This window comes from Bos taurus, unplaced genomic scaffold, assembly GCF_002263795.3.
Source record: "Bos taurus isolate L1 Dominette 01449 registration number 42190680 breed Hereford unplaced genomic scaffold, ARS-UCD2.0 Leftover_ScbfJmS_1578, whole genome shotgun sequence".
Lineage (NCBI taxonomy): Eukaryota > Metazoa > Chordata > Mammalia > Artiodactyla > Bovidae > Bos > Bos taurus.
The window spans coordinates 41,929-67,623 of NW_020190675.1; the positions used below are offsets into that span (position 1 = coordinate 41,929).

Here is a 25,695-nt window from a genome sequence, read left to right on the forward strand (position 1 = left end):
GAGGAAGCAGACCCGAGGGAGGCTTGCAGAGGGAAGGCCATGTCCTGGATGCCCTCTATTGGAAAGGGGCATCTCAGAAATACACTGGGACTGTAATGGGATGACGCCAGGCTTTCAAAAAGAGGCTGTTCCCCTTCCTGTGGGACGCTGAAGTGACAGCCGCGTGACAGGAAGCCCCAGCCTTGCAGAGGACACACCCTGTGGTCTGTCTGTCCGGAGGACACCCAGGTCTCCTCCATCCTCACAGCCTGGACCGCAGGGAGGAGACACCATGGCCCCACGCTCCCCCCTGCTCTGCCTTGGTGAGATGAGGAGGGGAGGGGGAGCCCTGGTCTGGAGGGACCCCCCAGCCAGCCTGCTCCGTCAGGGGACCCCAGGGCCTAGGAGACTCCCGGGGTGGAGAGGCTGCTCAGAGCTGAGGGCACACCTCTCACAGGGCGCTCTCTTCCAGGGCTGAGTGTGGGCCTGAGGACCCAGGTGCAGGCCGGTGAGTCTGTCCCAGGGCCCAGCTCCCTCCTTTGGGGACAAGGTCACCCCAGGCGCGGGCAGGGGAGGGCAGCTCAGGGCTCACGGAGGGGGAGTCTGGGAGGTCTGGGCTGAGAGCTGGGGCCTGGGGGGACGCCTGGTGAGCCCGCTCTGATTTCCTTCCAGGGACCCTCCCCAAACCCACCATCTGGGCTGAGCCGGGCTCTGTGGTTCCCTCGGGGACCCCGTGACCATCTGGTGTCAGGGGACCCTGGAGGCCCAGGTATTCCATCTGGATAAAGAGGGCACCTCAGTCCTGGGACAGACAGAAACCCCCGGGCCCGGGACAAGGCCAGCTGGCCATCCCACAGATGACGGAGCAGCACGCAGGGAGCTATCGGTGCTACTACAGCACCCCCACTGGCTGGTCAGAGGGCAGTGACCGCCTGGAGCTGGTGGTGACAGGTGAGGGACTCTCGGGGGCTACGGGCTCTGCCCTCAGGAAGGGGTCTGCTCTCAGGGGTGTCCCTCTCACAGCCAGCCCTGGGCGGGGGGGGGGAGGGGAACCCACAGATCCAGCTGCCTCCTTCTCTCCTAGGATCCTACAGCAAACCCAGCCTCTCAGCCCTGCCGAGCCCTGTGGTGACCTTGGGAGGGAGCGTGACCCTCCAGTGTGGCTCCCATCAGGGATTTAACAGATTCCTTCTGACAAGGGAAGGAGAAGATGAGTCCTCTTCGGACCCTGGATGGACAGCGAGCCCTCCAACTGGCAGACCCAGGCCCTGTTCTCCGTGGGCCCTGTGACCCCCCGGGCACAGGTGGATGTTCAGATGCTACGGCTTTTACAGGGACACCCCCAGGTTGTGGTCGGCCCCCAGCGACCCCCTGGAGCTTCCTGGTCTCAGGTGAGGAAAATCCATCCTGACCCCATACATTTGTGCAGACAAGACAACTTACCGGGTCCTCTGCTCCCAGGGGAGCCCTGTGAGAGGGTGGGGAGAGGAGCGTGGGGCTCACAGGACAGACACACAGACCTGAGACACGGCGAGGCCTGGGGGCCGGGCCGGGAGAGGGGGGTTCATGGGGAAGCGGTCCCAACAACCGACGCGTGTCTCTCCCCAGGGCTGTCTGGGAAGGCCCTCCCTCCTGAACCTCGCAGGGCCCTGTCATCACCTCTGGACAGAACCTGACCCTCCAGTGCGCTCTGATGTCAGCTACGCCAGATTTGCTCTGTCAAGGAGGGGGGACAGGACCTCCCCCAGCGCCCTGCCCGGAGGCCCCAGGAGGGGCTTCTCAGGCCGACTTCCCCCTGGGCCCGTGAGCACGTCCAAGGGGGCCGATACAGATGCTACGGTGGAACACGGCCTCTCCTCCGAGTGGTCGGTGCCGCAGTGAGACCCTGGAGCTGGCTGGTGGCAGGAGAGGAGCCAGCGGGTCAGTCGGGGACCCAGACTCTGCACAGGCCCCACGGGGAGCCCCAGGGATGAATGCTGGACCAGGGGGAGGGGGTCCCGGGGAGGGACAGAGAGACGGGGTCGGGGAGGGGAGAGACTCTGAGAAACAGAGACTGTGCTGAGGGGGCCAGAGAGGCCCACAGAGTCTCGCTCAGAACCAGGCCCGGCGGCCGCACCCCCTTCCTCTCTGCAGGACGGCTCAGAGACAGACCTCCCTCTCGTGCGGCCAGGCCCCCGGTGGCCCCCGGGGAGAATGTGACCCTGCTGTGTCAGTCAGGAGAGAGGACGGACACTTTCCTTCTGTTCAAGGAGGGGACAGCCCATCGCCCCTGCGTCTGCACTCCCAGGACCAAGCCGGGCGGTACCAGGCCGAGTTCTCCTTGAGCCCTGTGACCTCAGCCCACGGGGGCACCTACAGGTGCTACGGCTCACTCAGCACAGACCCCTACCTGCTGTCACAGCCCAGTGAGCCCCTGGCGCTTCGTGGTCTCAGGTGAGGCCAGTCTGTCCGTCTCACTCAGCAGCTCGGGGCTCTGCCCTGGGAGCGCAGGACGGTGGTGGAGGAGGGGGCGCTGAGGGAGGGGCCCCTGAGGGAGGGGCCTCGAGCCCGCGCCCCGCCCCTTCTCCCGCACTGGGGTCCCGGAGGGGCAGGTGGGCAGTGCAGGGTCTTCGGGAGGCCACAGGGCCGTGCAGGGCCAGAGGGGAGTGAGATGGGGACCCCGGGTGAGCCCAGGGCACCTCTTCCTGGGCTCACCTCCAAGGTCCCATTCTCCCAGCCACAGACGCAGATTTGAAGCTATGGGACTGTCCCGGGCTCTATGCTCAGGGGAGACAGCCCCAGCCCAGGGCGGTGTGGGAGCTGGAGGATCTAATGACCCCTCAGATCATCAACACAGACTGGCAGGGGCTCTGGGCTGCCGGGTGAACGGCTAGGGGTCGGGGGGCCAAGGCTGGGGGAGCAGGGCTGTGGAGGGGGAGGCGGCCCCACCCCCACCCTTTTCCTGACCCCAGCGGCCACCAGGCATCATTCCATCAGCTCCACCCCTCAGTGGAGTCAGAAACTGCAGAAAGGGAGCAGGCTCTTGGGAAGGTGGTGGCGGGTCTGGGGAGCGAGCAGGGCTGAGTTAGGCCCGGTTCAGGCGTCCTCTGGAGACACTGATGTGGACTCCCTCACCGTCACCACCCCCCCGTGCGGGCCTCAGCTTCTCCCGGTGTAAAAGGAGAGACCCGTGCCCCAGATCTTAGATTTCCTCAGTTCTGACCTGGGTGTGACCCTGCATCGGACAAGGAGCACAGGGAGCCCCCGAGGAGGTGACTGTGGGGGGCCTGTTCCCTCTACTGCAGCGTGTGGGGAGGGAGGGGAGGACACAGAGGCCCCTCCGTGCAGCCTGCCCCTCCCCCCGCCCCCGCTGCGGTGGGGGAGGGGAGGGGACAAGGGAGGACCCTCAGCTCCAGGTGAGACCCTCGGACAGCCCCCTGCAGGTGAGGGCCCCCAGAGCAGGAAGCTAGTGTCCTCCTGGGGGCCAGCTCAGGAGGAGCTCAGGGTGCCCACGGCCCTGGTTCCAGTCCCAGCTCTGCCACCTCCAGGCTGGTTCACCAGGGCCCGTGATCTCCCTCTCTGGGCCTCAGTCTCCTCGTCTGCAAATGGGTCGGGTGGGCTGGATGTGGACGCACAGACCCCAGCACCAGTCCTCACACAGCAGGTGCCTAGCTAAATGGCACCCCTGGCTCACTCAGACGTCTCTGGTGCCCCAGGCCTCACGTGGTACCTGAGTGTCCTCATCGGGGTCTCGGTGACCTTCATCCTGCTGCTCCTCGTCCTCCTCTTTCTCTTCCTCCAACACCGGGGTCAGGACAGATGCAGGAAGTCACGTGAGTAGGGAACGGGGTGACTCGGACCCCTGGAGGCCTTAGGGCATCAGACAGAGGGAAACCAAGGACATGGGAACAGTCAGTTTAAAAAATGTTTTCCCACCATATGGAGGTTCCTTAAAAACGAAAAGCAGAATTATCATATGATCCAGCAAATCCACTGCTGGGTATATGTTTCAATAAAATGAAAACACTAATTTGAGAAGATACAAACATTCCAATATTCATGTAGCCAATTTACAATAGCCAAGATATGTCAGCAACCCAACTGTCCAGCACAGATGAATGAACAGAGAAAATGTGGTGTGTGTGTGTGTGTGTGTGTGTGTGTACATATGCCCACATATACATAGAATGGAATATTACTCAGCCATAGAAAAGAAGGAAACTCTGCCATTTGCAACAGCACACATGAACCTAGAGAGTATTACGCTTACTGAAATAACTCAGAGGAACATAAACGCTTTATGATAGCATTGGTACATACTGAATCTGGAAAATAATACAAAGGAACATATATGAAAAACAGAAACAGAGTCCTTGATACGGAAAAATAACTAATGGTTACCGGGGGGTTGGGCAGATGAGGGGTGTGGACTAGAGACACAGACTACTGTGTATGAAATAAACAAGAAGGATATACTGGATAGCACAGGGAATGTAGCAATTATTTCGTAATAATTTTAAATGGAGTATAACCTATAAAAACATTGAATCATATGTTGTATGCCTGAAACTAATATGTTACAAATCAACGATATTTCATTAAAAAAATTTTCCAGAATCTCAAATCTGAAAATCTAGTGGAAAAAAACACCCACGGTCAGCCCACATGCACTCATTTAAGCCATTCCCCTCCTTCTCAATGTCACGAACTGACACACGCACCACGAGCCCAGGCTGCCTTCTCTCCTCCTGAATCCCACGTGGAGGGCGGGGGCACCATGTCCCCGGGGCCGAGCCTCTGTCCCGAGACCCAGCCCAGGCTGAGGCTGATTTCCAACCTCCGACAGGGGCGGCAGACCCAGGGCCTGAGGACAGGGACCCGCAGAGCAGGTAACTCCCGCCCCAACACCCCCAGAGCCCCACCCACAACACCCCACCTTCTCCCCCTGACACAGTGTCTCCTCCTCAGCTCCAGCCCAGCCACAGGCGCCCAGGACCAGGCCATCTGTGAGCAGGAGAGGCGGCGGCCCACGGGAGGGCACAGAGACTTCTGGAGGCAGTGGGGGGGATGCTCAGAAGGATGGGGGACCGGGGCTGGGGACTGAAACCCCACACAGCACTTTCGGGTGCAGGGTCGGGGGGGCACAGAGACCTCTGGAGGCCGTGGGGGGGATGCTCAGAAGGGTGGGAGACTACACAGCAGCCCCCCACCCAGGGTGCAGGGCGGGGGCTCCAGCCCTGAGGCTCTCTGAACCCTACCTAGCGGTGCCCTCTGCTCTGCTGCAGATGCTGCCGTGAGCGACACACACTCTGAGGTGGGGCTACAGCTGGACCATCGGGTGAGACCCTTGCTCCCGTCTGGCCACCACAGACCTCCTGTTGCCAAACTCAGCCCAGCGCACGCGTTGCTGTGCTCACACCCCAGCTCCAGCCACGCCCACCCCACCCCTCCTTCCCGGCTCCCTGGGTCCTGATGTGACCCCACCCTCCCCTTGCCCTGTGACCTCACGGCCCCTCCTTCAGGGCGCCATGTCCTCTGGCTGACCTTATGGTGTAGGGGTGCAGCCCCAGGTCTCATGAGGATGCGTGCATCAGTGGATGGCCCACATGGCCCAGGCCCCCCTCCTTCACCCCCAGCAAAGGGCGCGGGAGAGCGGGCGCCACCCCCCAGGCCCTGCAGGTACGGCAGGCGCTCAGCTCGTGGTGAGAGGGGCCCCACGCCAACAAGCTGGCGGAGTCCCAGAATGCAAGGTGCTGATGAGGAAAGTAAATCAAGAGACGGCACTGGGCGCTTGGGGCAGGCAGACTCGGGAGGAAGGTCCTGAGGCAGGAGGGACGCGCTTTAGCAGGAAGACGGCTGTGTGCCAGGCCAGATGAGCAAGAGGTCCGGGCTCAGACAGAAACCAGGGCTGCACAAAGCTCCCAGAGGCTCCTGGGCATCAGGAGGCCCCTGGAGTTTCCACCAGGAGAGAGAGCTGACCTGACCCGAGGGCGGCGGACCCAGGAGGCACCTGTCCTGCCTCACTGCCTCCCTCCAGCACAACAGGCGGGAGGCAGGCCCCCAGGAGGGGACGGGCGCCCTGTGAGCCCCCGAGATCACTAAGGCGGGAGGCACCCCCTGTCCTCCCGGTCGAGGGGATTCCGGGAAGGATGGACAGATGCACAGCAGATGGGTGCCTCCTCTCCAGGCCCCCAGGCACCCCATCTCACACAACTTCCCCCCCGCAGGCTGCTACATCTGAAGCCCCCCAGGACGTGACCTACGCCCAGCTGAACCACTCGATCGTCAGAAGGGGGATGGCCGCACCCCCGGCTCCCCCGTCAGGGGAGCCCCCAGCAGAGCCCAGTGAGTACGCTGCTCTCGCCGTTCGCTAGCCCAGGAAGGACCCGAGCCCAGGCTCCCGGGACCAGATCTCAGACCCCAGGAGGCACGGGAGCTGCCAGCAATGGACACCACCTAACCACAAGCAGCCAGTACCTGGGCTCCTAACAGACCACCAGGTGCCCCGGGGACCCTTTCCACTCAACTGGTTCTACCCTCAGAAACAGCATCCTGGACCCCCGGTGGCCCAGTGGTTAAGAGTCTGCCAGCCAATGCACAGGACATGGGTCTGATCCACTTGCTGCCGGACAGCTGAGCCTAGGGGCGCTGTAGCTGCCGAAGCCCTGGTGCCCAGAGCTTCCTCTGAAGCTCTGGTGTTCCTCGAGAGAAGCCCGAGTGTGAGCAGTCCGTGCACAGCCAGGCAGCAGCCTCCACTCGCTGCAATCAGAGAGGGCCCACACGAAGCAGGGAAGATCCAGCACAGCCACAAATAAACAGATTACTAAAACACTGAAAGGCATGTTTCAGTTTCCTTAAAAAAGATAATTAATATCCTCATTTTATAAAGAAGGCAACAGACTCTCAATTATCAGTGATTTTGAAAAAGGTCAGCACATTACTCCAAACGAAGGGAGGAACAGGGAAACAACAATGACAGGGGTAGCTACCACTGAGGACAAACAAGGAGAGGAAAATCAGAAAAGCCAGAAAGCTTCGTCCCTGAGGGCGTGGATCACACTCACACATGCTAGGCACAAGGACCAAGTCAGAAAGAGAGAAGGTGTTGCTTTACCGCCATCAGGACACGACGGCAGGTCCTTCAGACTTTAGAAAGGTAAAAGCTTCATCGAAGGACAGTTTTATGCTATTGTAGTAGAAAATGTAGATGACACAGACCAAAAGCCTCAAAAATAAAATTTATCAAAATTATGGACATAAGGAAAACAGAAAATCTGAATTGTCCTATATGTTAAAGAGTCCAGAGAGTTTCACAGGTGAATGCATCTGAACACGTGGGCACTCATGAAACACACACTCGTACACACACCTCCCGAGCTTACTCAGAGAGGGGAGAAGGAAGGAAGGGCACACTCCACAAAACATTTCACTGTGCCAGAGAAACCTGAGACCAAACGGTGACACGGAAACTGCAAAATGGGGAAATCTCAGGAAGCTCTTTTTCCCTGGTTTGTTTTCCGAAACAAACACTCACAAAGAGGATTCATCAGTAAATAAAATGGACCACATATCACGCACATGCACCTATTTTTTTGAAGAATGTGTGGTTGGTTTCATCCACAAAAATCCATCAATACAATTCAAATATTAAAAGAAGAAATTTTAAAACATCATGATAACAGATGAAAAGTTTTCTGATAAAATACACCACCAATTTATAATGAAAAAGTCGTAAGTAGAAGGGAATTTCCTATCATTTATCAAAGCATCTTTTAAAACCTGCACTAGAAATCTATTTTTTATGTTTGTTTATTTATTCATTGTTGCTGTGTGGGCTTTTCTCCAGTTGCAGCGATTTGATCTCTGGTTTCTCTGCCTTTTCTAAAACCAGCTGGAACATCTGGAAGTTCACAGTTCATGTACTTTGAAGCCTGGCTTGGAGAATTTGGAGCACTTCTTTACTAGCGTGTGAGATGAGTGCAATTGTGCGGTAGTTTGAGCATTCTTTGGCATTGCCTTTCTTTGGGATTGGAATGAAAACTAACCTTTTCCAGTCCTGTGGCCACTGCTGAGTTTTCCAACTTTGCTGGCATATCGAGTGCAGCACTTTCACAGCATCATCTTTCATCTTTCAGAATTTGAAATAGCTCAACTGGAATTCCATCACCTCCACTAGCTTTATTCAAAGTGATGCTTCCTAAGGCCCACTTGACTTCACATTCCAGGATGTCTGGCTCTAGGTGAGTGATCACACCATTGTGATTATCTGGGTCATGAAGATCTGTTTTGTACAGTTCTTCTGTGTATTCTAGCCACCTCTTAATATCTTCTGCTTCTGTTAGGTCCATACCATTTCTGTCCTTTATCGTGCCCATCTTTGCATGAAGTGTTCCCTTGGTATCTCTCGTTTTCTTGAAGAGATCTCTAGTCTTTCCCATTCTGTTGTTTTCCTCTATTTGTTTGCATTGATTGCTGAGGGAAGCTTTTTTAGATCTCCTTGCTATTCTTGGAACTTTGCATTCAGATGGGAATATCTTTCCTTTTCGCCTTTGCTTTTCACTTCTCTTCTTTTCACAGCTATATGTAAGGCCTCCTCAGACAGCCATTTTTTGCATTTCTTTTCCATGGGGATAGTCTTGATCCCTGCTCCTGTACAAAGTCACAAACCTCAGTCCAGAATTCATCAGGCACTCTATCAGATCTAGTCCCTTAAATCTATTTTTCACTTCCACTGTATAATCATAAGGGATTTGATTTAGATCATACCTGAATGGTCTAGTGGTTTTCCCTACTTTCTTCAATTTAAGTCTGAATTTGGTAATAAGGAGTTCATGATCTGAGCCACAGTCAGCTCCTGGTCATGTTTTTACTGACTGTATAGAGCTTCTCCATCTTTGGCTGTGAAGAATATAATCAATCTGATTACGGTGTTGACCATCTGGTGATGTCCATGTGTAGAGTCTTCTCTTGTGTTGTTGGAAGAGGGTGTTTGCTAGACCAGTGCGTTCTCTTGGCAACACTCTATTAGCCTTTGCCCTGCTTCATTCTGTACTCCAAGGCCAAATTTGCCTGTTACTCCAGGAGTTTCTTGACATCCTATATTTGCATTCCAGTCCCCTATAATGAAAAGGACATATTTTGGGGGGTGTTAGTTCTAAAAGGTCTTGTAGGTCTTCATAGAATCGTTGAGCTTCTTCAGCGTTACTTGTTGGAACATAGACTTGGATTCCTGTGATACTGAATGGTTTGCCTTGGAAACGAACAGAGATTATTCTGTCAATTTTGAGATTGCATCCTAGTACTGCATTTCGGACTCTCTTGTTGATCATGAGGGCTACTCCATTTCTTCTAAGGGATTCCTGCCCATAGTAGTAGATATAATGGTCATCTGAGTTAGATGACCAGTCCCCTTTAGTTCGCTGATTCCCAGAACGTCGACGTTCACTCTTGCCATCTCCTATTTGACCACTTCCAATTTGCCTTGATTCATGGACCTAACATTCGAGGTTCCTATGCAATATGGCTCTTTACAGCATCAATTTTGTCAATTATACCACAGTAAAGTTGAAAAGGTTTTCTTTCATTTAATTACACCAGGCACATTGGGAGTTATTCCATTGCTCATTTTAGGCACTTGATCTCGTGCTTAAAATACGTATTTACATTTTTATTTCTGAACCCGTACACATTCTCCTCCTCCTTTACAAAAGACAAAGTTCTAACGGTGCTTCACCTGAACTCTGGGTACTCATATACACGTGTGGGCATGTGCACGGCTCTGTCCATGCACACGTGTGGGTGTGTTTGTGCGTGCAAGTGTGTGTCTGTGTACTTTTCCAAAGCTCATTTTTGGCCATGCGTTCCTCTCTGTTGCATCTCACTGTCTCTCTGCCATCTCTTAGTATCCCTTTCTGTGTGAAAACAGTCAGTATCTAAGAACTTGCACCTCTGGAAATGCCTTCTCTCACCGTCATTCTCTTTTTAACAAGTTGCTTGAGAACACTCTATTTGGAATCCAGCGTGTGACTCAAGTACTAGGAGAGGAAAACGCTTGTTAAGGTTAAGGGCCCCATGCCCCCAGAGCCCACCTCCTGTCTCAGGACCTGGCGGGTTGAGGCTGAGACACGGCCCACACCGGGAGGCTGAACCTCCTGGAAGCTGGGGATGTGCTCTGCATGAAGCTCTCACTTCTGCCCCTTGCAAGTACTCCGACTCAGGGGAACTCCTCCTGGTTAATTCCCTGACGGCATGGCTCCAGTATCCCATAGCGCCCCCTTTTGGTAGGGGGCAGTCTGCTCCCTGTGGGCTGGTCATTCTCTTGATAATCTGTGTTTTCCACAGGAAGTAGTTTCAGGACATTTTTAGGGCCTCAGTCCAGTCCGCCTTGATTTTCCTTTTTTTATTTCAAATTTACTTAAAAGAGAATTAACTGTTTCAAATTGTATAATTCAGCGCGAAATAATTTTTAAATTTAACCTGCAGTTTCTCAGTTTACTATGAAAGGTCAAGATACAGATGTTACTTCCATTTATTTTTACAAATATGTAGTTAATTAACCTATTGTTGACGTCGCTGCCCCACACAGGCTCTCCGTTGCAGGGTGTGGGGTCTTTAGCTCAAGTGTGCCGTGTCTGGATCCCTGGCCGCTGATCCCGCCCAGGCCCCTAAGTATGAGCACCGAGTCTCAGTCAGGAGCCCAGCAGGGCGGCCCTCAGGTGTCACGTGCACATGCATGAGTCCCAGCCCTTCGCAGGTCGGTTCTCATCAGTAAAGGAGGCTCCGTTATTTGCTTCCTCAGCCGTTGCTGTCTGTCGTGAGCGTCTTCCCGTCTGACACTTACGACAGATACCACACTGGCCCTCAGCACAGGCCCGCCTCTCCTGAATCTCCCTGTCTGCACTCTGTGCTGCACTCTGGACCATTTCCTCAATGCTATGCTCCGACTTCATACGGGGCCGCTTAGCTGCCTTCTTGGCTGCATGACTTTTTAACGTGTTGAATCTACTGTATTGTTCACGTCGAAAATTTTCACCTCTTTTCAGTGACCACCTGTTCTACAAAATAATCCACATGCTTGCCTCCCTTTATTTTTCTGTGACCATGGTTCCCTCTGTGTGTCCACATGGGTGGAAACCTTACTCTGACCCCGAGATGATCCCTGCCGCCGGGGCCACACCGCCGACCTCTCATGCTTTGCTGTGGTTCCCCTCCATTTGGGGAACTTTCTTTCTGCCCTTGTCTGTGGCTACATGTTTCAGAAACACTCTCCAAGCACGTCTCAGTGTTAGAAGGAGAGGAGGCTCTGGGTGGGTACCACACTCACCCACTTTGGTGCAGTCTCAGCCCGCAGCCCTTCATGTCCACCCTCTCCTGCTGTCACCTCGTCTGGAAATTGACCATGATGACGGCAGCAAGAGCCTGCAGCCCCTCTGAGGGCTGGGGTCGGGACAACAGGCAGAGAAGGAACCTCAGGCGCAGAGAAAGGGCACCACCGCCCCAGGTACATGAGCAGCGGGTACACGTTTATAGGAGCATCTGTTTTCCAACAGAGTGAGAGCTCTGACCCCAATCAATACTCCCTAAAGCTTGCAGGTGACGACAAGACCGGGAGGACACTGTGCCCAAGGACCCCAGGGCCCTGAGGAGGCAGGAAGCACCCAGGGGCTTGTTCCAAGGAAGGCGGGCTGGACGGTGATGCGATACAGAGAGACGCCCTGAAGGGGGCTGCCATGGGGGAAACCCACACCCCGGGGCAGTGGAGGAGTCAGTTTCCTTCCTTATTCCCTGAAGCCTCCTCTGGGCTCTCGGCCACATGGACTCCACTGAGCCCAGGGACACTCTGATCATTTGTCCCTCATAAAGAGCAGATTTGTGGACACAGAGGGGAAGGAGAGGGTGGGACGAATGGAGAGAGTAGCATGGAAACGCGCACACCAGCACGTGTAAAACAGACCACGCGGGAATGTGCCCTGTGACTCAGCGAGCTCACACAGGGCTCTGTACAACCTAGAGGGGAGGGAGGTTCTAGAGGGAGGGCATGTGACACACATGGCCGATCCATGCTGATGTATGGCAGAACCAGCACCATATTGTAAAGTAATGATCCAGCAATTAAAAAAAAAAGTGTGTCTCTGGGTATCTGAGCCCTGTGGGCAGCAAGAGACAGCATCCTCCCCAAAGCATCTCCAGCGCCTGCTGACCCCGTCCACGGAGAGGACCCCCGGGGACCTGCTGATGGGCGGGCAGAGGAGGAAGCAGACCCCGAGGGGAGGCTCTCAGAGGGAAGGACATGCCCTGCTTGACCACACCTGAAACGGGTGTCTCAGGAACACACTGGGACTGTCACAGGAACAACGCCTGGCTTTCAAGAAGAGGCTGTTCCCCTTCCTGTGGGGACACTGATGTGACAGCCACGTGACAGGAAGCCCCAGCCCCAGAGAGGACACACCCTGTGGTCCGTCTGTCCGGAGGACACCCAGGTCTCCTCCATCCTCACAGCCTGGACCGCAGGGAAGAGACGCCATGGCCCCCGCGCTCCCTGCCCTGCTCTGCCTTGGTGAGATGGGAGGGGCAGGGGGAGCCCTGGTCTGGAGGGACCCCCCAGCCAGCCTGCTCCATCAGGGGACCCCAGGGCCCAGGAGACTCCCGGGGTGGAGAGGCGCTGCTCAGGGCTGAGGGCACACCTCTCACAGGGCGCTCTCTTCCAGGGCTGAGTGTGGGCCTGAGGACCCAGGTGCAGGCCGGTGAGTCTGTCCCAGGGCCCAGCTCCCTCCTCTCGTGGGGACAAGGTCACCCCCAGGCCATGGGCAGGGGGAGGGCAGCCCGGGGGTCATGGAGGGGGAGTCTGGGAGGTCTGGGCTGAGAGCCAGGACCTGGGGGAGAGTCCTGGTGAGCCCACCTCTGATTTCCTTCCAGGGACCCTCCCCAAACCCACCATCTGGGCTGAGCCAGGCTCTGTGGTCTCCTGGGGGAGCCCCGTGACCATCTGGTGTCAGGGTCCCCCGGGGGCCCAGGAGTTCCATCTGGATAAAGAGGGAAACCCAGTTTCATGGGACAGACAGAAACCCCTGGAGCCCGGGGACAAGGCCAAGTTCTCCATCCAAAACATGGGACAGGACCACGCAGGGAGCTATCGGTGCTACTACAGAACCCGCACTGGCTGGTCAGAGCGCAGTGACCCCCTGCAGCTGGTGGTGACAGGTGAGGGACTCTCGGGGGCCTCGGGCTCTGCCCTCGGGAGGGGTCTGCTCTCAGGGGCTGTCCCTCTCACAGCCCAGCCCTGGGGAGGGGGGAGGAGAGGGTGGGGGCCCCACGGAACCAGCTGCCTCCTTCTCTCCTAGGACCCTACGGCAAACCCAGCCTCTCAGCCCTGCCGAGCCCTGTAGTGATGTCGGGAGGGAATGTGACCCTCCAGTGTGGCTCCCGTCGGGGATTTAACAGATTCCTTCTAACCAAGGAAGGAGAAGACGAGTCCTCTCGGGCCCTGGATGGACAGCGAATGCTCGACGGGCAGACCCAGGCCCTGTTCCCCGTGGGCCCCGTGACCCCCGGGCACAGGTGGACGTTCAGATGCTACAGCTTTTACAGGCACAGCCCCCGGGTGTGGTCAGCCCCCAGCGACCCCCTGGAGCTCCTGGTCTCAGGTGAGGAATCCCGTCCTGACCCCATACATTTGTGCAGACAAGACAACGTACTGGGGTCTCTGCTCCCAGGGGAGCCCCTGTGAGAGGGTGGGGAGAGGAGCGTGGGGCTCACAGGACAGACACACAGACTGAGACACGACGAGGCCTGGGGCCGGGCCGGGAGAGGGGGGTCCACAGGGGAAGCGGTCCCTACAACCCAGCGCGTGTCTCTCCCCAGGGCTGTCTGGGAAGCCCTCCCTCCTGACCCCGCAGGGCCCTGTCGTCACCTCTGGACAGAACCTGACCCTCCAGTGTCGCTCTGACGTTGGCTACACCAGATTCGCTCTGTCCAAGGTGGGGGGACAGGACCTCCCCCAGCGCCCTGCCCAGAGGCCCCAGGGGGGGCTCTCTCAGGCCGACTTCCCCCTGGGCCCGGTGGGCACCATCCACAGGGGCCAGTACAGATGCTACGGTGGACACGGCCTCTCCTCCGAGTGGTCGGCCCCCAGTGAGACCCTGGAGCTGCTGGTGGCAGGTGAGGAGCCAGCGGGTCAGTCGGGGACCAGACTCTGCACAGGCCCCACCGGGGAGCCCCAGGGGTGATGCTGGGACCAGGGGGAGGGGTCCCGGGGAGGGACAGAGAGACAGGGGTTGGGGAGGGGAGAGACTCTGAGAAACAGAGACAGCGCTGAGGGGCCAGAGAGGCCCGCGGAGTCTCGCTCAGAACCAGGCCCGGCGCCCGCACCCCCTTCCTCTCTGCAGGATGGCTCAGAGACAGACCCTCCCTCTCAGTGCGGCCGGGCCTCTCGGTGGCCCCGGGGGAGACCGTGACCCTGCTGTGTCAGTCAGGAGAGAGGACGGACACCTTCCTTCTGTCCAAGGAGGGGGCAGCCCATCGCCCCCTGCGTCTGCGCTCCCAGGACCAAGACGGTCGGTACCAGGCCGAGTTCTCCTTGAGCCCTGTGACCTCAGCCTACGGGGGCACCTACAGGTGCTACGGCTCACTCAGCACAGACCCCTACCTGCTGTCACAGCCCAGTGAGCCCCTGGCGCTCGTGGTCTCAGGTGAGGCCCAGTCTGTCCGTCTCACTCAGCAGCTCGGGGCTCTGCCCTGGGAGCGCAGGGCGGTGGTGGAGGAGGGGGCGCTGAGGGAGGGGCCCCCTGAGGGAGGGGCCTCGGAGCTCGCGCCCCGTCCCTTCCTCCCACACTGGGGTCTCGGAGGGGCAGGTGGGCAGTGGGAGGGTCTCGGGGAGGCCACAGGGCCGTGCAGGGCAGAGGTGGGTGAGGTGGGGTCCTCCGGTCAGCCCGGTGTACGCCTTCCTGGGCTCATTCCCAGGACCCAGTCTCCCAGCCACAGACCCAGATCCGAACCTGGGGAGTCTCGGGGCTCTCTGCTCAGGGGAGACAGCCCACCCCAGGGCATTTTAACATTCTCTGGGAGGACAAGGCCCCTCAGATCGTCAAGGGGCGGCGGGGAGTCAGGCAGAGATGGCGCCAGAGCCACAGGCTGCAGGGGCCTGAGGCTGCTGGATGGGGTTCAGTCTGTGGAGAAGCAGGTCCGCCCCCACCACATCCTGCCCCCGGAGGCTGCAGGGATCACCTCCTCCCGCGGGCAGAGTCCAGCTGGCAGACACAGAGGGCTGAGCGAGCGTCTGTAGGGGGAGGTGGATCCGTGGGAGCCACGGTTGGGTCCCACCCCGGGACCCCACAGACCACTGATCAGGGGCGGGGTCCCACCCCAGGACCCTGCAAACACCACTCAGGGGCGGGCCCCACCCTGGGACCCCACAGACCACCGCTCATAGGGGTCCACCCCGGGACCCCACAGACCACTGCTCAGGGGAGGGCCCCACCCCACCCTGTGCTGTCGGAGCTCCTTCAGCTCAGGGTCCTGACAGGAACGTCTGAGACAGTAAGATAGAGAGACCCCAGGAGTCTCCCGAGGAGGACACGGCCCACCCACAGCCTCCCTTCACGACACTCGGGCTCGGCTGATACCCTCCCCCAGCACCGCTGTCAGACCCGCGAGTGTGAACAAGGACAGCGTCCCTGTCAGGAGTTGGGCTCGGGGCTGCGTCTTCTCACGGGAGGCGGGTGCCCTGGGCACACACAGTGAGTAACGGGGCCGGCGCTGACCTGTGTGCCCTCACCCCAGACTACACGGTGCAGAATCTCACCCGGATGGGCCTCGCGGCTTCGGTCCTGCTGCTCCTCGGGATCCTTCTCTGCCAGGCTTGGCACGACCACGGAGGAGCCCGAGATGCAGCCCGGAGCTGAGCACCGGGACCCCGCACCGCCCAGAGCGCAGGAGCCCGGGACGCGAGCTTCTGGTGTAGGAGCTTCTGGATGAGCCTCTGACCCTGGGGGAGAGATGAGCCGCAGGGTGGGAGGAGGCCCAGGCGTCCCCAGGGGGCTCGGCCTCTGCTCACAGGGCCCCCTCCCTCCTGGGGAGGACACCCCGGCTCCCGGCTGCTCTCACCCCTGGCCCGAGGCGCATCCCACATGGCAGGGGTGGGTCCTCACCCTGCATGCCCGCAGGCTCTGTCCACTCGCATGGAGGACGTGAGCCTCATTGTTCATGCCCGCCGTCTCTGGTGTGCGCAATGACCTCCATCTCTTCTCAGAAACAGAATGCTGTTAAAGTAACTGAATAAATGGGTTAAATGGGGCCCTGTTTGGAACAGTTGGATCCTAAACTCTTCCCTGAGCCCCCTCTGGACCCTGCATGCCCCTCCTCCTTGTCCGAGGACACCCGCTGTAGTCTCTCCAGAAACACTGTCAGTGTGAAGGGACACCCTGGCGTTTGAAGTGACCGTCAGGGCTACACTGGTAAATGAGCTCAGGAATATATCGTTTTGTAAAGAGCCCCGATATGGGGTTTCCCTGGTGGTGAAGAATCTGCCAGCCAATGCAAGAGACACGGGTTCAATCCGTGATCCTGAAGACCCCACACGCCAGGGAGCAACTGAATCCATGAGCAGCAGCGACAGAGGCCGGCACGTCCTGGAGCCCGCACACCACCAGAGAGGCCAGTGCTGCAGAAGCCCAGACACCAAAGCGAGGGAACAGCCCCGCTCACATAACCAGACACACCCCCGCAGCAACACAGACCCAGCATAGACAAAATCATCAGGCAATAAATGCTTAAAGGGCCCAGTGTGAACTGTGTGTCTCTTTGGGGCCAACGCACTCTGTGGCCAACCTCAAGGAGCCTGGGTGAACGCGCTGAAGGCCGGGTGGGAAGGAAGGAGCAGGTGGACTTTCCTACAGGCCGAGTCTGGTGCAGCCAGCCCCCACTGATGGCCCCATGGGCACAGATGTGTCCTTCTCATTACAATCACATAGGATCATCTCCACCTCAGTTTTATGCCCCAGGGACCCTGAAATGACATGCCCACCTCCTAGTTCATCTGTAAGAGAGGGAAAGAGAAAACCATGGAGGAGACAAGGCTGACTCTGACGAATCCCAGCACATCATGGGCAGGGGTACTCATCAGCCCGGTCAATCTGGAGAGTCGACAGCAACTCTCAGTTAAAGGGAAGAGACACAGCGCTGGCCCACAGTTGTATAACCCAGAGGAAGATGCGTGCACAGCCATGCGTGTACAAGGAGAAAAAGGACACGTGGGTTGTTCACAGTAGAAAAAGTTACAGAAATCACTTTCACCAAAATGAATGGTTTGGTGTGTATATATGCGACAGAATTTTATACAAAAAATGCACAAAGCTGGACTGCTACAGGAACACAGGTCAGTTTTCAAGCATGATGGTGAATAAGTGAAACACGACCGTAGGAGTCCAGTCCATGACATCAAATTCAAAAGGGAACAACGTGGGACTCAATACACAAAATAAGAACTGAGATGGGAGGAACAAGAGCTGCTACCGGGTTTCCCTGGTGGCTTGGCGGATAAGAATCCAGCCGCCAACGCAGGGGACGTGGGTTCCATCCCTGCTGCGAGAAGATCCCGCTCAGGCTGCAAATGCTGAGCCCGCGGGCCCAAAGCCATGCCCTGCGACAAGACACGTCACCAAAGCGAGGAGCCCAGGCACCGCAGAGAAGGGAAAACCCTCCTGTGCTCAGCTAAATGGGAGGAAAGCCCCTGGGCAGCGAGGAAGACCCAGCACCATCCTCTGTTGCTCAGGCGTGTCTGACTCATTGAGACACCATAGACAGTAGTAGCCCACCAGGCTCCTCTGGGCAGCAAGGAAGACCCAGCACCATCCTCTGTCCCTCAGTCATGTCTGACTCTGTGACCGCATGGACTGTAGCCCACCAGGCTCCTCTAGGCAGCGAGGAAGACCCAGCACCATCTGTCCCTCAGGCGTGTCTGACTCTGTGCGACCACATGGACTGAGGCCACCAGGCTCCTGTGTCCATGAGATTCTCTAGGTGAGATACTGGAGTGGGTTGCATTGCCCTCCTCCAGGGGATCTTCCCCACCAAGGGATCAAACTCAGGTTTCCCAAGTAGCAGGCAGATTCTTTACCATCTGAGCCACCAGGGAAGTCCAGCACAGCCAAAACTAATAAATTTTTAAAAAATGATACCTCAGAGATACAAAAGTTTATAAGAGAGTACTAAGAACCACTGTGTGCTCAGCCATCCGACAGCAAACCTGGAAGACATGCACGAGTCTCTAGAGACACACAGCCCACCAGAACGGAGGCAAGAAGACCCAGACAGCCTGAACAGACCGGCCAATGGAAGCGACACAGAATCTGTAATAACACCAATTGAAACTCCATGCAAACCAGAGGCCAGAACTGGATGGCTTCACGGAGGACTTCTACCAAACTGACAAACAGGAACTTATATGACCCTCTTCACACTCTCCCAGGAGACTGAAGAGGACGAAACACTCCCAAAGTCCTTCTATGAGCCACCGTCACGCCGATACCTAAACCAGACAAAGACACAATCAAAAAAGAAGTTACAGAACAGAGCGCTTTATGAACATAAACGCAAAATGGCACAACAAATATTAGCTAACCGAATTCAACAACACACAAAAAGAATCACACGCCATGATCAACTTGGATTCATACCAGAGTCACAAGGATAATTCAACATGTGCAAATCGATCAATGTAAGTCACCACATCAACAAGAGAAAAGACAAAACAACATGCTCGTCTTAACAGGTTCAGAGAAAGCACTGATAAAATGCAACATCCATTCATCATAAAAGGTCTCGCCAAAGTGAGTACAGAGGGAAGACATCTCAACGTAATAAAACCGATTTATGACAAGCACACAGTCAACACAGTCCTCAAAGGTAACAAGCAGAAAGCCTTTCTAGAACTCTGGGACAAGGTAAGGACGCCCACTCTCACCATTTGTGTTCAACACACCACTGGAAGTCCTAGTCATAGCAATCAGGCAAGAAAAAAAAAAGGATTCAACTTGGGGCAGGAAGGAGGCAAAACTGTCCCTGTATGCAGATGACGTGATACTGCATTTACAAAACCCTGAAGACTGCACACACAAACTGCAGAACCGAGGGAGGGGGCACCTGGTCTGGGGAGTGGGCAGGTGGGTTGTCTGGGTCTGCAGTCTCTTCGTGTGTGTGTGTGTGTGTGTGTGTGTGTGTGTCTGTGTGCCCGCGCTTGTGCTCAGTCATGTCCAACTCTTTGTGACTCCACAGACAGTAGCCTGCCAGGCTCGTCTGGGCATGGATTCTCCAGGTAAGAATACTGAGGTGGGCTTCCATGTCCTTCTCCAGGGGATCTTCCCCACCCAGGGATCGAACGTGAGTCTCTGCACGTCCTGTGCTGGCAGGCAGATTCTTTACCACTGAGCCGCCTGGGGAGCCCGAGTGCAGCCTACCATCACTCCATTTCTCTCATTCAAAAACAGCACAAGATACCTGCTTACTCTTCTCGGTTTTCCCTGTGTATGTGGACTATCAGGGCTTCCCAGGGGGCACTAGGGGTGAAGAGCCCCCTGCCAGTGCAGGAGACGTAAGAGACTTGGGTTCAATCCCCGGGTGGGGAAGATCCCCTGGAGGAGGTCATGGCCACCCCCTCCAGTATTCCTGCCTGGAGAATCCCGTGCACAGAGGGGCGTGGCAGGCTACAGGCCGTGGGGTCGCAAAGAGTCAGACATGGCTGTAGTGACTGAGCACGCACACTAGTTAACTATCGTTTCTGTTTTCCATTTCTGGCCTCACTGTGACACATTTCAGAAATTTTAATCAGCGCTTTAAGCAAGATGGCAGATCGGGAAGTCCCAGCCCTCATCTCGCACAGAAACACTGATAAACCGGGATTATTTGGGCCTAATGACCTTTAAGCAAACTGAAGAATCCAGCTAGTGAGCTGCAACACCTCAGATGAGCAAAAAAAGCAAGAAGAACCACTTCAAAAGGATAAACGGAGGAGGTTCTGTTTCCCTGTCTCCCCTCCCACAAGCTGGCAGAGCTCAGCGCTGAGAGGACCCTCCTTGGGCCCAGGCCCCTCCTCCTCAGGAGGACAGTGGATGCAGCCGCGCCACGTCCCCAGGCTCCAGGCCGCTGCCTCAGAGACCGCCTCGCTGCTCAGCTCACGAGAGCACCAGGCCACAGACACACTTGGGGCCACAAAGCAGGAAGAGAAGGGACGGGGCTCTGTGCGGCCGGCTCCACCTCGGGGGTTAGAGGAGCACGGGGTCCTCAGACTTCTCCTTCAGGGCAGGGGCACGACGGGGCGGGGGCACAGCATCGTTCCCCGGACGGGAGGGTGGGGGAGCCTCATGTCCACAGAGCACGTCTCCGAGGCTCCAGAATCTCTAACTGGGCTGGGGGCAAAATCCCACCATATATCCAAGAGGAGGCGGCTGCTTCTCCCAGCGCACAGACAGCAAAGCAGAGCCACAAGAAACACTGAGAATCGGGAACCATGACTCTGCCCAGGGAAGCAGAGAAATGGCAAGAAAACGGGAGATCTATGAGCTCCCTTATCACGGAAAACAGTTGTCCCGAAGCAGCTCAGTGAATTGATCTTCCACAAGGTGCCAAGAACAGAGAATGGTAAAGGACACTGCCTTCAATAAACGGTGCTGGAAGAGCTGCTTCTGCTGTTGCTGCTGCTAAGTTGCTTCAGTTGTGTCCGACTCTGTGCAACCCCATAGACGGCAGCCTGCCAGGCTCCCCCGTCCCTGGGATTCTCCAGGCAAGAACACTGGAAGGGGTTGCCATTTCCTTCTTCAATGCATGAAAGTGAAATGTGAAAGTGAAGTCGCTCAGTCGTGTCTGACTCTATGCGACCCCATGGACTGCAGCCTACCAGGCTCCTCCTTCCACGGGATTCTCCAGGCAAGAGTACTGGAGTGGGGTGCCGTGGCCTTCTCCTGCTGGAAGAGGTAGATAACAGTAATTGTCTTAAAGAGCTTCAGTGAACTGATCTTCCACTGGGGTGCCCAGAACACAATGGGAAAATCCCTTCAATAAACGGTGCTGGAAGAGCCAGATGACAGCAGGCAGGAGGACAAAACTGGACCCTCAGCTCAAACTATAAGTGAAATCATCTCAAAACGCAGCAGAGACACAGGGCCTGGAACCATGAAAGAACAAGAGGAAGACACAGGGGGCGCGTCGTGACATGGTGTGGACAAGGGTTCTTTGGATATGACACCAAAAGCACAGGCAGCAAAGACAGAACCAGACCAGGGGGAGTCCGGTAAACAAAACCCACACAACAAAGGAAACAGTCCCAGGAAAGGCAATGGGTGCAACGGGAGAAGATGTGTGCAAACCACACATCTGATAAGGAGCTACTTCTCAAATATACAAGGAGCTCACACAAGTCAACGCAAAGTAACACCAACCCGGTTTTTAAATGGGCACAGGACCTGAACAGGTATCTCTCAAAAGACGACGTCAAATGACCGAACAGGACATGGAAAGGCGCTCAACATCCACCAGTCCTCAGGGGAGCACACGCCAGAGCCAGTGAGATGTCACTGCACGTGTTACACACACTCGACTCCCAGGAAAAAGACAGGTGCTGCCAAAATGCGGAGGGAAGAGAACCTTGTGCATGGTGGTTGGGAAGGCGTCGGTGCAGCCACCGTGGAAAGCAGTGTGGAGTTTCCCCAAAAAACTAAACGTAGAACCACCTACCACATGATCCAGCAATTCCACTCTAGGGTATGTGCCGGGGTCCAGCCCCGGCTGATCCAGGGTATTCGAAGGAGAGACCGCATAGGCGACCTATTTATTTAAATATTTATCAAAGATATAAAGAGTAATAGAATGAGGATAGCTCAGTGAGGAAATTCAGTGGAGAAAAGAGGCTGAGTAGCTTGGTTTACGCGGGAGACCAATAAAACTTCAAGACAACAAGTTTGCACCACTTACGTAGGCCGCAGGCATCCTTCAGTTCTCCCAAAGGAGAGGAGACGATGAGGCCTCCCGGGTCGAATCTTAGAAGCCCAGGCATAATTAGCAAGCATGGCGGGTTCCACGCTCCAGATGGAGACTCAGCCAGAATTTGGGAGAGAGAGCGACATGGGGAGACCATGTTTCGGTGAACAAGGCCCGCACTTTATTTTCCAAAGTAGTTTTTATACCTTAAGTTGTGCATAGAGGATAATGGGGGAAGGGGTGGAGTCATGCAAGGACAGCAGCTCCTGGTCCTAATCGAAGCCAGGCTTTCAAACTTATCATATGCAAAAGTTCAGGTGAATTACATCATCTTCTGGCCAGGAGGCCTGTTAACATTTTAAGAAACTTATTTTTCTCTAAAGGTGATTATTCCAAAGTCAGGCACCAGCCTCCAAAAAAGCATTGGACAAAGCTGCATTCCTATAGGGCAAAGGTGAGGTGGGCTCAATCAAGAAAAGAATTAACTCAAGGGTCCAAGGTTACAAACATTGAGGCCACTACTTACATTTCTATACACCCATTATATCAATCAATACACTGCCAAGGACACAGTAGGTAAGGAGTATGGAGACTTAGCAGCAAACATTGGCCCAACCAGTGAAAAACCCTTCACCAATACAATTTCTAATCAATCTTTTAACTACTCCAAAGAATCTGTGTTTAGACAGTTTAGAACATCTCCTGCCTCTCACAGTTGGGAGGCTCTGAACAATCACATGTGGCCAGAAAAACCTATTCAGGCAGGCTAGAGGATTTCGAAAGGAGTTTGTAGGTTGAAACACTGTCACACCCAGGAATTATTAACTGGAGCTGTAAGCTAACTCTTTTTTCAGAGAGAGGTAGTGGGGGACAGCCCCCCGTAAAGTCAGAGGTGTAGGTGAAAGCATAAAGCAGAAAGTAGGCAGACTGGTTTTGGGGGTAGATGCTCGAGAATTTCCAGGGAGACCCCTGAGGCTTGATCCTGCCTTTGCGTATGCCAAGCCTCCTACCTCGTGACCTTTGCCACGGGCGGAGCTCGCTCCCCACAGGTATGTATCCGAAGAAGAAGCCAGGACCTCAGAGACGTATCTGCACTCCTGTGTTCTGCAGTGTTGTTCCCAGTAGCAGGATACGGCCACAACCTGGATGTGTGTCGATAGATAAATGCACAAAGAAAATGCCAGACACACACACACACACACACACACAATGGAGTCTCACTCAGCCTTTAAAAAAAGGGAATCCCTCCTTTTGAGACAACATGGGTGAAGCTGGAGAACATTATGTCGAGTAAAGTAAGCCAGACACAGACAGGCAAACGCAGCAGGAGCTCACTGAGTGTGGAATCTAAAACAGACTCAGCTAAACGGAGGAGCATGTAGTCCCCAGAGGCTGGGAAGGGGATAACGGGGAGGTGCTGGTCACGGGGAACAAAGTTTCCTGGACACCGATGAGTAAGTTCTGGAGACCTGATGTGCAGCGATGTGACTAGAGCTGACCCTACTCTACTGTAGACTCAATCCTGCTCAGAGGGTAGCCCAGAAGAGTCCTCACCAGACCCACAGACCAAGGTGAACTACAGGAGCTGATGGACACCCTAATTATAATTGGCATGACTGCGGTACTTATTTCACAGCGTAGAAAGAAGTCAGAACGTCAAGCTGTGCATGTGGAACACATACAATTTTTGTCGATTCAGTTCAGTTCAGTTCAGTCACTCAGTCGTGTCTGACTCTCTGCGACGCCATGGATCGCAGCATGCCAGTCCTCCCTGCCCATCACCACTCCCAGAGTTTACCCAAACTCATGTCCATTGAGTCCGTGATGCCATCCAACCATCTCATCCTCTGTAGTCCCCTTCTCCTCCTGTGCTCAATCTTTCTCAGAATCCGGATTTTTTCAAATGAGTCAGTTCTTCACATCAGGTGGCCAAAGTATTGGAGTTTCAGCTTCAGCATCAGTCCTTCCAATGAATACCCAGGACTGATCTCTTTTAGGATGGACTGATTGGATCACCTTCCAGTCAAGGGGACTTTCAAGAGTCTTCTCCAAGACCACAGTTCAAAAGCATTAACTCTTTGGTGCTCAGCTTTCTTTATAGGCCAACACTCACATCCATACATGACTACTGGAAAAACTATAGCCTTGACTAGACAGACCTTTATTAGCAAAGTAATGTCTCTGCTTTTTAATATGCTATCTAGGTTGGTCATAGCTTTCCTTCCAAGGAGAAAGTGTCTTTTAATTTCATGGCTGCAATCACCATCTGCAGTGATTTTGGAGCCCCCCAAAAATAAAGTCTGACACAGTTTCCACTGTTTCCCCATCTGTTTGCCATGAAGTGATGGGACCAGATGCCATGATCTTAGTTTTCTGAATGTTGAGTTTTAAGCCAACTTTTTCCTTCTCCTCTTTCACTTTCATCAAGACTCTCTTTAGTTCTTCTTTGGTTTCTGCCATAAGGGTGGTGTCATCTGCATATCTGGGGTTGTTGATATTTCTCCCAGCAATCTTGATTCCAGCTTGTGTTTCATCCAGCCCAGCTGGTCTCATGATGTACTCTGCATATAAGTTAAATAAGCAGGGTGACAATATACAGCCTTGACATACTCCTTTTCCTATTTGGAACCAGTCTGTTGTTCCATGTCCAGTTCGAACTGTTGCTTCCTGACCTGCATACAGATTTGTGAAGAGGCAGGTCAGGTGCTCTGGTATTCCCATCTCTTTCAGAACTGTCCACAGTTTATTGTGATCCACACAGTCAAAGGCTTTGGCATAGTCAATAAAACAGAAATAGATGTTTTCTGGAACTCTCTTGCTTTTTCGATGATTCAGTGGATGTTAGCAATTTGACCTCTGGTTCCTCTTCCTTTTCTAAAACCAGCTTGAACATCTGGAAGTTCACGGTTCACGCATTGCTGAAGCCTGGTTTGGAGAATTTGGAGCATTACTTTACTAGTGTGTGAGATGAGGGCACTTGTGCGGTAGTTTGAGCATTCTTTGACACTGCCTTTCTTTGGGATTGGAATGAAAACTGACCTTTTCCAGTCCTGTGGCCACTGCTGAGTTTTCCAACTTTGCTGGCATCTTGAGTGCAGTACTTTTACAGCATCATCTTTCAGGATTTGAAATAGGTCAACTGGAATTCCATCACCTCCACTAGCTTTGTTCATAGTGATGCTTCCTAAGGCCCACTTGACTTCACATTCCAGGATGTGTGGCTCTAGGTGAGTGATCACACCATCGTGATTATCTGGGTCATGAAGATCTGTTTTGTACAGTTCTTCTGTGTATTCTTGCCATCTCTTACTATCTTACGCTTCTATTAAGTCCACATCATTTCTGTTCTTTATTGTGCCCATCTTTGCACGAAGTGTTCCCTTGGTACATTTGATTTTCTTGAAGAGATCTCTAGTCTTTCCCATTCTGTTGTTTTCCTCTGTTTGCATTGATTGCTGAGGAAGGCTTTTTTAGCTCTCCTTTCTATTCTTTGGAACTCTGCATTCAGATGGGAATATCCTTCCTTTTCTCCTTTGCTTTTCCCTTCTCTTCTTTTCACAGCTATTTGTAAGGCCTTCTCAGACAGCCATTTTGATTTTTTGCATTTCTTTTCCATGGGGATGGTCTTGATCCCTGTCTCCTGTACAAAGTCATGAACCTCCGTCCATAGTTCATCAGGCACTCTGTCTATCAGATCTAGTCCCTTAAATCTATTTCTCACTTCCACTGTATAATCATAAGGGATTTGATTTAGGTCATACCTGAATGGTC

General features: G+C 54.7%; 2 protein-coding genes and 1 pseudogene across 2 annotated transcripts; all 3 read left to right on the top strand.

Annotated features, from left to right (window-relative positions):
* The first annotated feature begins 193 nt into the window (after positions 1–193).
* Positions 194–2,844, top strand: LOC783134 (leukocyte immunoglobulin-like receptor subfamily A member 6). The gene is given in 14 exon segments (XM_059884419.1): positions 194–302; positions 452–487; positions 652–693; positions 696–774; positions 776–930; positions 1,064–1,206; positions 1,209–1,271; positions 1,273–1,358; positions 1,579–1,664; positions 1,667–1,856; positions 2,113–2,191; positions 2,267–2,412; positions 2,470–2,570; positions 2,696–2,844. Coding segments are annotated over 14 exon segments (1,386 nt in total). The 5' UTR covers positions 194–271.
* Positions 2,845–3,117: 273 nt separating this feature from the next.
* On the top strand, positions 3,118–6,795 carry LOC132344749 (leukocyte immunoglobulin-like receptor subfamily B member 5). The gene is made up of 5 exons (XM_059884418.1): positions 3,118–3,791; positions 4,805–4,847; positions 4,927–4,964; positions 5,244–5,296; positions 6,186–6,795. Exons 1-5 carry the CDS (start codon positions 3,635–3,637, stop codon positions 6,330–6,332), a joined length of 438 nt encoding a protein of 145 aa, XP_059740401.1. The 5' UTR covers positions 3,118–3,634; the 3' UTR covers positions 6,333–6,795.
* A 5,607-nt stretch (positions 6,796–12,402) lies between these two features.
* LOC132342117 (leukocyte immunoglobulin-like receptor subfamily A member 6) lies at positions 12,403–16,733 on the top strand (annotated as a pseudogene).
* The last annotated feature ends 8,962 nt before the right edge of the window (positions 16,734–25,695 follow it).

Bases quoted from the DNA above. Each gene is read 5' to 3' on its own strand.
- LOC132344749 (XM_059884418.1), top strand. From the start codon at position 3,635: ATGGCACCCCTGGCTCACTCAGACGTCTCTGGTGCCCCAGGCCTCACG. The intron at 4,965-5,243 runs GTGAGCAGGAGA...GCTCTGCTGCAG, and splicing joins CGCCCAGGACCAGGCCATCT to ATGCTGCCGTGAGCGACACA. The intron at 5,297-6,185 runs GTGAGACCCTTG...TCCCCCCCGCAG, and splicing joins GGCTACAGCTGGACCATCGG to GCTGCTACATCTGAAGCCCC.